The 11,387-nt window shown below is 38.0% G+C and overlaps 3 protein-coding genes across 3 annotated transcripts; all 3 read right to left on the bottom strand.

Annotated features, from left to right (window-relative positions):
• Positions 1-1,130: 1,130 nt before the first annotated feature.
• Positions 1,131-3,006, bottom strand: LOC146446878 (uncharacterized; the record flags this gene model as incomplete). Its single annotated transcript, XM_085102847.1, has 2 exons — positions 2,345-3,006; positions 1,131-1,248 (listed from the first exon to the last, which is right to left on the bottom strand). Coding segments are annotated over exons 1-2 (484 nt in total), but the record flags the coding sequence as incomplete, so codon positions are not given.
• A 3,840-nt stretch (positions 3,007-6,846) lies between these two features.
• LOC146446879 (uncharacterized) lies at positions 6,847-7,725 on the bottom strand. Its single transcript, XM_085102845.1, has one exon. It carries the CDS (start codon positions 7,723-7,725, stop codon positions 7,018-7,020), a length of 708 nt encoding a protein of 235 aa, XP_084958971.1. The 3' UTR covers positions 6,847-7,017.
• Positions 7,726-9,391: 1,666 nt separating this feature from the next.
• On the bottom strand, positions 9,392-10,826 carry LOC146446880 (neuronal pentraxin-1-like). Its single transcript, XM_085102844.1, has 2 exons — positions 10,568-10,826; positions 9,392-9,969 (listed from the first exon to the last, which is right to left on the bottom strand). Exons 1-2 carry the CDS (start codon positions 10,717-10,719, stop codon positions 9,573-9,575), a joined length of 549 nt encoding a protein of 182 aa, XP_084958970.1. The 5' UTR covers positions 10,720-10,826; the 3' UTR covers positions 9,392-9,572.
• Between the last annotated feature and the right edge of the window lie 561 nt (positions 10,827-11,387).

Genomic DNA, 11,387 nt, shown 5'->3' on the forward strand with positions numbered 1-11,387 from the left:
ACATGACCTGTGATCCGACTAAACAAGTGTGACACTTGGTAATTATTAACGGCGCCAACGCATCTTAAATCTCAACCAAAACCCGGTCTTTAAGCGCTCAAGACTAGCCTTCCACAAAAGAATCGGCTTAATCGGGGCAAGACAGCGTTTTAAATTGATTTTCCGTGTTAATTATAAGTTCAAGACGTAATGAGAATCACGCCGAACGAACATCTGGAAATTATTTATGACATTGAGTCCGGAAATCCGACCAAAATCGCACTTCTCGACTAACCGATCACTAGCCTAACAACGCTACAGTTATAACGGCGAAAAATAATAGAATAGTTTTTCAAACTCACGCTTCTTGAAGAGAAAATCCTTGCCCATTCTTGCTAGTGTTTTCCATATCAGCTTAAGACCCGGATGTTGAAATCAACATTTGAAAAGGGAAGGGTTAGCGCCCTTTTCCACCACAAAAATATACTAAGTCTTTGGCTCGGTCAACAATTCGCGGAAATTTCACGTTGCCCGAATAGACATCATCCCTAAGACCTACTTTTTAAAGCCAAAGACTGTCACCTCCTCAAGCAAAGCACACAACATGCTATTCTTTATAGCTCATGCCCGAGTTACTGAAAGTTACCCGTTTAGCTCAAAAAGAGAACTAAAAAAGGGATCATATTAGACGAGGCAGGACCTTGCACTCGTAAGTCTTCTTCCCTTACTAGACTTAATGATGTCCTCAGGAAAACTTTGCTTCAGGGAGCCAAACGAAACGCTAGCTCTAACGACTTAGTTCTGAGCTCAGAGCGCGCGCCCAATTCAAAGCCAAATCGTTGTGCGGTTAAAAGACGTTTGAAAGAGAGTTGAGCTAGGTTAGGAAATCAAGGAAGGAGGAGGGGGGTAGGAGAAAAATATTTTGGTTTTATAAATATTTGCTAATGACCATTGTAATCTATCAACTTACTGATGTAAAATTCAATAGGAGACGCTAAAAAAATAAATAAATAAATATCTTAAGAAAAGGTAACAAAAACGTCAATTCTGTCGCCGAATTCTTGAAAGTTACTGACAACGGCTGGTAAGTCCGCAAGCCAGTTTTATGAACGAAGATTAAAAATTTAGGTTAAAACTCATGAAGGCGTTACCGTTATTGACTCCACAATTTTCTCCACTCCACAGCTGTCTGCACGAGCAGGAAAAAGCTTCCTTTTCGTTGTCAAATAAACAAGAGCCTCCGTTTAGGCAGCCGGTCATTAGGCATCCCTGTAATAAAAAAAAAGATAAAAGTATAACAACAGCAAAATTTTTATTTTATCAGGGGCATCCAACAACAAAATTAAAGCAAAATACTTAATTAAAAATGTTGTCTACTGTGTTTCCAGATCATTTTGTCCCGTTCGTACAGACATTTAAAGGTAAGCAAAAATGTTTTAATTGATCTTTTCCCTTGCTTAGGCTGAAATTTAACTTGCAGAGAGTCAGTTAAGGACACGAAATTTTATTCCCGGAATTTATTAGCTGTTGTTGGTTTTATGAGAATACTGGCTGATCATTTGTTCGCATGTTTATTAAGATATTTGCCATTCGAAAAAGAAAAGAAAAAGAAAAAGAAGGAATTTATTAAATTTTAAAATATGCCTTATCACGGTTTTGGACGCCATTTTGACGAGTAGGCTAACAGGCTTGAAATAACAGTGTTTGTATGAAAATCCGATGTCAAACAATTTTCATAAAACATCGCTTCTGAAAAGGTCATGAATTGGAAATCTTGGCATTAGGGAAAGGATTTCGAGAAAAATATTGAAAGGATGCAGCTGTGCCAGAAAGCGTCCAGTCATGTTTTGAACTTTCGATGCATTTCCCTGTAATTTTTCCCGCCAACTTTTTTTAGTAGCAGTTCACGGCTGGTTCGCTATACACACAAATGTATGGAAAGTTTAAAACACGACTGGACGCTTTCTGGCACAGCTACATCCCTCCAATTTTTTTTCTCAAAATCCTTTTTCTAGTGCCAAAAGTTTCCAATTCATGAATTTTTCAGAAGCGATGTTTTATGAAATTTATTTGACATCAGATTTCAATACAAACACTGTTATTTCAAGCCTATTTGCCTACTCGTCAATATGGCGTTGAAAACCGTGATAAGGCCTTTTTTGTTGAGCTGACATTTTGCCGAAGAAAACGCAGAATTTCTTAAGCCGGACCATCATAACAGATATCTACTAAAATAAACATGTTTGGTACCCATGTTTTATGGGAATGTGTGATGAACAACTCAAATTTTAAGCTTTCTTTGTTTCCACTATATGTAATGATGAGTTCTTTCGATTTTCAAATAATTCAGTCAACGTGAACCCACCTTTAGAAACATTGAGAAACTAACACCTGGTTGATCAACAAGCTCAGTGTCTTCGTTGATGGGTGCACTGTCGTGCTTGTTCAGTTCACAAGTTCCCTTGTCACGTAGCTTTGAAGACTCCTTAAAGTTTGTGGAAGTACACCATGAGCTTCTTAGACATGACTGGCTGCAGGACAGTAAACTTGGAGATCCAAACCGTTTAATAACATGACCTAGCAGTCGCTTATTTTCACGCGTTACGAAGTAACCAGATCGAGAATTTTCCTCAGCAGCAAAAACCGCTGTAGTATTGAATAGAATTTCATATAAAATAATAAGCAAGAAAATCGCGTTTGGACGATTTTGTAGCACCCCTGACTTCACCATGGTGCACGTTCCTGAAGAGTAATGAGTCAAGTATGCTTTTCGCAGGAAAGCAGCGCTTAAAACAATGAAATAAATGGTTTTTGTTTAGTTAGCATAACAATGACAGAAGTCGAGCTTGATTGATGTTCTGCAAAAGCTAAATTGATTTTTGCCGTCTGTTGTGCCCACAATTTTACAACTTTATAATCTCACGCGGTATTCTGCATTAGTTATAATCTTCAAAGCTTGGTGGTAAATAAAGGCACCAAAACAAGAGTCTTAAAATTATCCAACAAATAGTTTTATCATACAATAAAGTCTCATTTCCAGGACATATCCTGTAGATCAGTTTATAGTTTCGATAATTGGGCTTCTGACGTCAGACTTCCTTTTATTGAACTGAAACAGTTTTTGGGAATTTAAATCTTCTTCATAATGGACATCAAAATTACCAGATAAATATAACATCTTGTTTGTTTTGTATACATCTTGCTAGATTAACAACAGACCGTGAGTTGTAGGCAGTCCGGCAGTCAGTTTACTTGTTCAGGTCTTAACTTGTCTAGTAAATGATGCTATATGAAATAAACATATTTTTTTATACTTCCGCAGGAAGAGAAAACTATGATAATTTTAGAATTTCTTGCCGCAAAAACCATCGATAACCACTCAAATCAATTTTCGGTGCCCCAATTATTTTTGAACATTTTATATTCTTTCGTGCAATTAGACGTTCAACTACTTTTGATTCTTAGGGCTTCTTAGAAATTCTCCATTTGCCTTTTCAGAAGTGAAAAATATTTGTTCAACATTTTATATTCTTTCGTGCAATTAGACGTTCAACTAGTTTTGATCCTTAGGGCTTCTTAGAAATTCTCATTTTGCCTTCTCAGAAATGAAAAAGAAGAAATACAAGGTAAACAGTTAACGTGGATAGTTTAAAAAGCAAAGATAGTAATCGAGACTGCCTGACATCTAGCAAAAGTAAACTTCCATTTGGTTTGCGTTTTGGCGCCCGAAACGGACCATCTGCTAACTCAATATTTTCGCTAATTGTCTTTACCTTTTTAAGTTCGACTTCTTATAAATTGTTTTCATTTCAGTTATATAAACAAAGGCAGCAAAAAAATGGAATATCTATAAGAACCTCTTGCATGCAATACGTTAAACTACCAATTCATCTTCGTATAATTTTAAAGCACTCTTATCTTTACCATTTTGCTCCCTGGTATATTAGTTATGACCCTCATGGCAAATCTATTTATTATTATAATAATCATTATTATTATTATTATTATTATTATTATTATTATTATTATTATTATTATTATTATTATTATTATTATTATTATTAAAAAGGAAAAAGAAGTGAGAGACGGTTTTCATTAAAGCGAACCAGATAAACAGTTTTAATATTAAACACCAAAAAGTCACAGTACAAATGGGTTCAGTTGACATTTGAGAACGCTACACATTTAATTTTTTGCACTTAGTGTGCCTTTTGACAAATTTTACTAATTGCCTTCCACTAGTTTAAAACTGTTTACTTAGTGTAGGCAGCAGGTGATGATCAGAAAATGAACGTAACGCTGGAGTTCGCAATATTCACTGACAAACTGTTCTACCCTCCGCGTTTTCCTAACACCAATAACATGAAATTATTAAAGACCTAAATAAGCTATTCCAGAGAACAGCTGCTGTTCTTCGTAATATATATTTTTGAACCCAGCATTTGCGAAAAGAGTTGTCAAAAGCCGCAATATTCGTAATAATATTATAGACAGCATGTAGCTCTGGATGTTGTTTTGTTGTTTGTTCTTTTAGCTTGTAGAATCGCCGTTTTTATATAGTTGGGAAAGCATAATCCATGTGAGACGAAGTTGGGAAAACATCTTTAGGCATCTGGTTGTGCGTCTCGTAATTCGTTTTAGTAGAAAGATACCCACGAGGCCAGAGATTACAACTGCCCCGGATACTAAACGAATCCCCCGGTCACCCCTACGGGCCAAAAATCTCCAAGATAAAAACGTCGTTCGGATAATTCTCTACAACCAAAATTCAGTGAAGCTCTTATTTTACAAATATCCACAAAATTTCTGTTTTGTGAGTTCATGACGGTTTTCTTGGTAAATTTTGTTTGCACATATATTCACCCCATGCCTTAAAGATGATTATGCAACGTTAGCAGCACAAGCCCTGGCCTTTACTGACACAAAAAAGACAGAATTCTAGTTAAGTGACTCAACTCAAAACTATACTTTCACTTCTTTGTAAATAGCTGGCTCTTCAACGACAGCGCAAGAATCAATGGAAACAGTTTTTATTTCATAGCACAAACAGGTGATATTCCGACTAAAACCGATTGAGTTTCGAGAAAGTCTCCATTTTAAAACAGATTTTGAAAACATCTGTTTTAAGCAGTTTTCGGCCCTTTTGATATAGTTTGGTAGGTGAAAACATATCAACACGTACACTGGCACTTTTCAAACGAAAGTCTGTTAACTGGATGGGGTCTTTAACCAGCACCACCGCGAAACAGTAAGTTATATTAGGCGCAGTCGGGGTGCTAAACGTTTCGTGCAACATGTCGTCACAAGTGCCATTTAGCTTTCTTCCCTTACTATTATTCGCTAACGGTACAAACGCAAAAATAAAACATTAACTTCATCATTTTGCAGTGTCTTTCTTGGGTGTTTGCCGCTCGAGCAGGTGACACATTAACATATTCAAAGTCCCCTTAATGCGATGCAATTTTCTGACCGTATACAGGCCGAAAAGTTTCTTTACAGTTCGTATAAACCGTACGGATTGTACAGCGCCTCATCCCCTCGTTCAAACAAGATGTGAAAATCCCCATGTTATGAGATGTAACTTCCCGACCATACACGGACCGAAAACTGTTTTTACATTCTGTGAAACCGTGCGGATCGTAAGGCTGTTTTTACCGGACCGTATTAATAGAGTGTGTGCACGACGGCCATGTTGGAGGACCAAAACAATACAATGATTTTCCTTTGGGAAATATATTCTATTTTTATGCAAACATCTTCTATTGTTTTAGTCCTCCAACATGGCTGCCGTGCACACACTCTATTTGTTTAAATTGGAAATGACTGTGTATTCGTATTCTTAACTATTTTTAATTTGGATTCATTTGGAAATCTGAAAAAAAAACCCTACGTTTTATCATGTGAAAACGTCCATGTTAAAAATCGGACTCTTTTCGCTTTATCACTTGCCGTGTAAAGCATTCTCAAAGAGAAAGGGAGAGGTGTGAACTGACACGCGAGGATGGGAATAACTGGCCGAACACGAGCCGAAAATAGAAGCCACCACAGACTGTGAGCGCGGTGCTATTCAGTTTATCGGCGACGGAAGACGAGACCAGCGAAAAATTAATTAGCCAAAACTATAAACCGGCTACGTGATATTACCCGAAGTGTTGCAGCTGCTGGCCAGTGTTGTGGAAGAAGAACCCGATTCTACTTCTGCAACAGTTGAACGGAAATAATTCAAGAGATGGAAGCAGGATGCAACTTTTGTTTAGTTGTTTAAACATACCTGTTATATGAGTTTTGAGATATTCAGACGCACTCATTAGTCACCCAAGAAGTCTTGCTTGTCTACATCTATTTACTTTGCAAACCAGGATGGCTTAACATTTTTCATTTGAGCTTAAAAGTATTCGGTTTTAATGGAGTCATTGACTCATTGACTCATTGTTAATACTGAAAATAAACTTGGAAACAAGTGTTCCCGCCGAGCGATCGCCTACGGCTAAGAAATTTCTGAGATACAAGCGATATTTCGAGAAATGTTTGTCGGTCATTTGGTGACATTGGCTAGTAAAATTTGATGATAATTATTCAGTAAAATTTCAAACACATTTGGTGAGTTGTGCGCAGAAACGATCAGATTTTACTAAAGAAAATCATTTTTTTCTTGTTAACATCTCCCACATCTCCCGCTCGAATCAAAATTCCTTCACTTGAATTGAGCTCAATAAGCGGTCCCATTATACCACGCATCACATAGGTAGGGGGTCTATGCAAATGAAAATTTAAAATTCACCATAAAAAATGCTCCATAGTGTAAAACAATGTTGGCCTATTATACTTAGAAACTGAAAACAGCGGGCGGCAAATGAAGGATAAACACGGTTAAGCGGCCATTTCTGCCGTTTGGCATTTACTGTTACAAAATCGTGCACTGGAAGTACATGTCGCGAAAAACAATACATTCTTTTTATATATAGAAGAACCTTTTTTATAATAACGTTGATACAGTGTACAAGAGTGACAGGCCTGCACGACTCCCTAGTGTGTATCTTAGCCTTTCTTTCTGGCTCTCACGAGTATATCTTTGATCGACCGCCCTCTTTTGTAAGATATGAGGGGCGGGTCTTTGTAGATTTCTTTGAGCAATGGTTGTTGCTCTATTAAGTGCCAGTCTTTCAAGAGGATTTGTTTTAAGTTTGGCACGGCTGGGTGGTATTGTGTAACGAAAGGCAAGATTCGTTTGTTCTCCTTTTGTTTTTGAAGGAGTGCCAGTTTCCTGTTTTCAAATTGCACCTCTGAGAGGGTCCTTTGAACAAGGTTCTCGGGATAACCTCTTTCCCTTAGGCGTGATTTAAGATTTTTAATTTGCTCTTCAAATATTTTTTTAGAAGAGTTCGTTCTGAGAAGTCTCAGAGCCTCGCCTTTGATAAAGCCTCTCTTGACCCCTGGTGGGTGGCACGAAGAAAAGTGCGTATATTGAAATGTTTCAGTAGGTTTGAAGTGCGTACGCTCATAAAGAACTGAATTGCTTCTGAATCTTTCACCTTTATAAATGTTTGTATCCAGAAATGTCGTTTCTGTTTCTGAAATTTCAGCCGTGAATTTAATTGTCGGGTGGTGTTTCTTTGCTTGCTCAATGAACTGCAGTACTTTCTCTCTGTTTAGAGGCCAGAGGGAAAATATGTCGTCTATATATCGCTTCCAAATGAGCGGTTTTAATGCGCTTTGGTTTAAAATCTCCGTTTTAACCTGAGCCATAAAAAAAATAAGAACGTTCAGTCTCAGCCTTAACGTAGCATTCTAACCGATGCGCTCTATTATTAATCAGGGCAAACTTTTGAAAACGCTTCCGTGCAAAACAGTAGAAACAGGCGGGGATGCACAATCTGCGAGCCAGCGAGGTATGCGAGGCATGCGAGGTATGCGAGGCAGACGTGCGAGGCAGACGTGCGAGGCACTCAGGTTAGCCTAAAAAACACTTCGGTTAGCCTAAAAAGCACTCAGGCTAGCTTAAATAGCTCCCCGGTTAACTTAACGGTTAGCATTTATGTTGGGGGTTGTTCATGCCTCGCATGTTTTGTTCATGCCTTGCACGTCTCCCTCGCATGCCTCGCTGGCTCGCATATTGTATACACTCGAAACAGGCGTTCACGTTTTGAATAGCGACTGCCGTTCTTTCGGGGCTGCCCTTTTAGTCTTCTATTTCACGCGATTTCAACGTATCCGTTATGACTTGAACTGGTCAAAAATATTATTTCGTGAAAAGCCTACATAATTCGCACGCCCAAAACAAGTCACTAGTATTCAACTGTAGGACGTTTGGTGAGTTGTGTGCATAAACGATAAGGTTTTACCAAAGAAAATCAATTTCTTTGTTAACATCTCCCCGAATAAAAATTCCGCCCTCCTAACATCACTTGAATTGAGCTCAATAAGCGGTCCCTTTATACCACCTCCCATTTACGGTAGAGGGTTTTTGATTAAAAATTCATCACGAAAATGCGGAGATATGTCCAGGATCGACCTTTAATAGCCGTTTTCTTGCGACAATTGCGAAAATAATTTGCTAGCAAATTCTTGCTAACAAGGTCGATCCTGGACATAAGTGAAAATGCGTCGAAGCATATGTTGTACCGTGTCTCATCGATAACATGATAATACGAGTTTGTTTAATTTCTTAATAGTATTGCTCCATTTCCAGGTAATTTATTTTGAAGAAGATACATTTTTATCAACATTATTTTTCTGTGTACTACATAACGCCCACCTTGAAATAAGTATGTAAACAACTTGGAGATAAACCGAGGGACATAAACACAGCCATCTTTGCATCATAGTTGAACGATGCACAACATGTTTACAAAGACTGATCATGTTATAAAATAATCAAAGGCAAAGATATTGACCATAAAGCTGTGGATTTATCAAAATCACTTCTTTCATCGAAGCAAATTAAAGTGGAAGCAGCTTAATATTTATATCGTCCACCCGGGGGTGACGTACTCCTTAAAATGGAGTACTATGTGGGGTTTCTTTTTTGTTAAAAATTGTATGAAAGAGTTCGGCCTCGGAGCGAAGACTCCCCGTAGAAAACTTTTACGGTCCGATCCCCCCTCCCCTCCCCCCACAATATCGTCATCATTGTTAATGACCTTGAAAGAAAATCTCGTCCAAAAGAAAAAAAAAAAAAAAAAGAAAAATCCTTGCAGTATACAGGATGTTTGTCGCATGAACCTAGTTTAATGGCCTCAGCTCCCACGAACGCCCGTAGCTTGTAGGCGTACTCTCCTTGAACTAAAATATTTGAGTGCGTTTGTGCAGACTACCAATCGGGGCACTTCTATGCGTCGCAAAGCAGTTCTTTGTATCAGTTTCCGAAAAAGGTTTGGAGTCAGTTAGTCCAAAGAATGAGATAGAGAATGAATATCACTTTGTGGAAAGCCACAAGATTTCTTTTAATAATCACACATGTGTTCTTGGTCCGATTACATTTAACTTTGTAATGTTTATCACTCTAAGACTAGCCGATCTACACCAGTTTCTATAACTTAACGAGATTTTCGGACTGCCATAATATTTGAACACAGGGTGCTTGTCACAGCTGCTTATTCGGATGGTGAGCATGAAGAAGGAATGACAAGCACGGTGTTGCCTCTAATGGCGTCTCTGAAATCGGACCACTTGTAGACATTCCCGGCATCCACACACCGACAAGTCAGAGAATATTCTCCTATCTCATCTGCTGACAGCACGCGATCCCACACGTTGACGCCCGCCAGAGATCCGCGCAGGCTCTGAGCCGAGTTAAGACCCCCGATAAATTGGTCTTGTTCTTGCCCCAGCATCAAAGCTCCTTCGGGCTTGATTATGTAGTTTGTCTTGAAGTTATTGGTCTGGTATTTCAGCTCTCCGTCTTTAAAGAATTTCAACGCGCCATCACTGTTCGTCCAAGTCACACCGATGTGATGCCATTTGCCATTACTAGCTGAAACGGGTGGTCGTCTGCAAAAGGAAAGCGTGTTCCGTGAGCTGTTCTTATTACAGATGGCTTATTAGTGTAGATTGCGAGCCAGATTTACAGTCAACCTACTTCACGCGTGACCAGTATTTCTGAGAATGAAATGAACAAGGGTTGAAATGAACATTCGATTTTCCACTTTGTAATTTCCGACTTTTGAATGGATTTCTCTGAAAATCTTGAAATCCGAAAAAGACGCATTAACTTTATACCTATACGTACCATCAATAAACTGGGGAATTTTCAACGGTTCTACGGGAACTCTGAAATCTCGTTGGCAATGTTCGGAACTGACACGTAAATTTCAAAGCGCCGTTCAAATTTCAAAACTACTTGCAATTGTTACGCGTGATGTGGATTGACTATAAGGGGAAGCTAAATATTAGGATTTCTTTGTCAGATAACAAGCAACATGTGAAGATAACCGTGATACGGAGAGACATCTTGTGGTTGAAGAAAGGTACTCAGGATCGTTTATATGAGTTAAATCGGTTAATTGATTTTGAAATGTAAGCACAAGTTATACAGTACCCGGTTAGTGGGGTACTTGAATTTTAAAGGATGCAGGGTGGTATAACTAACCTAACTTCTCCATGAATGTGTACCATAAACTTCCCGTTAAAATCCACAAGCAGTTCATTAGCCATCGTTGGGACAGCGTAACTAAACGGCGTCCCTTTAGTGTCACTTGTCTTCATCCAGAAAGACACGGTGAACTGTTTCAAACTGGGCATGCCCCGGATGGAGGCGTAATCGGTGATTCCTTTGTTTGGGAAATGGAGGGCATAATCTGCACATAAAAAAAATTGTGCCAATTTATTGTTACTTCTTACGCTTACATCATACTTATTTTGTGCAATATCATCATCACCATCATCACTATCATCATCATAACAATGATAATGATAATAAGGACATAATATTTAGACAGAATAACCTCGTCAGTGTAAAAAAAATCCCATTGACTTCGAAGGGGGTTATTGCATTCAGTGAAACAGTGGTTGAAAATTTGAGTGAATTAACCAATACTTAGCTGCATAAAGTGTATTAGCAAATTATAAATGTTAGTGGCCAGCCGTTGGTTTCAGACTGGCACAATTTAGGTGAAGATATTAGGAACTGTGAATCTATGATAAGATTTAATTAAATCTACTTATTTTATCAACTTAAAATTTCTATGTTGTATTTATTGTATTTTTTTTTTTTTTTTCTTTCTCGGTGATTGTTGTTAGTTTTGCTATTAACGGCGAACAACAACAACAGCAACAACAACAATAATAATAATAATAATAATAATAATAATAATAACTAATAATAATAAAATGGAATGATAACGTTGTTATTTACAAGAATAAAATCTACTAGATACAGTTTTATTCTATGAAAACCTGAGTGATTTTAC

This window comes from Pavona decussata, unplaced genomic scaffold (assembly GCF_977016875.1).
Source record: "Pavona decussata unplaced genomic scaffold, jaPavDecu1.1 SCAFFOLD_3021, whole genome shotgun sequence".
Classification (NCBI taxonomy): Eukaryota; Metazoa; Cnidaria; class Anthozoa; order Scleractinia; family Agariciidae; genus Pavona; species Pavona decussata.

Coding starts and splice junctions, on each gene's coding strand:
- LOC146446879 (XM_085102845.1), bottom strand. CDS start 7,725: ATGGCTCAGGTTAAAACGGAGATTTTAAACCAAAGCGCATTAAAACCG.
- LOC146446880 (XM_085102844.1), bottom strand. CDS start 10,719: ATGCCCAGTTTGAAACAGTTCACCGTGTCTTTCTGGATGAAGACAAGT. Junction 9,970..10,567: donor CACATTCATGGAGAAGTTAG/GTTAGTTATACC, acceptor TTCCTTTTGCAG/ACGACCACCCGTTTCAGCTA.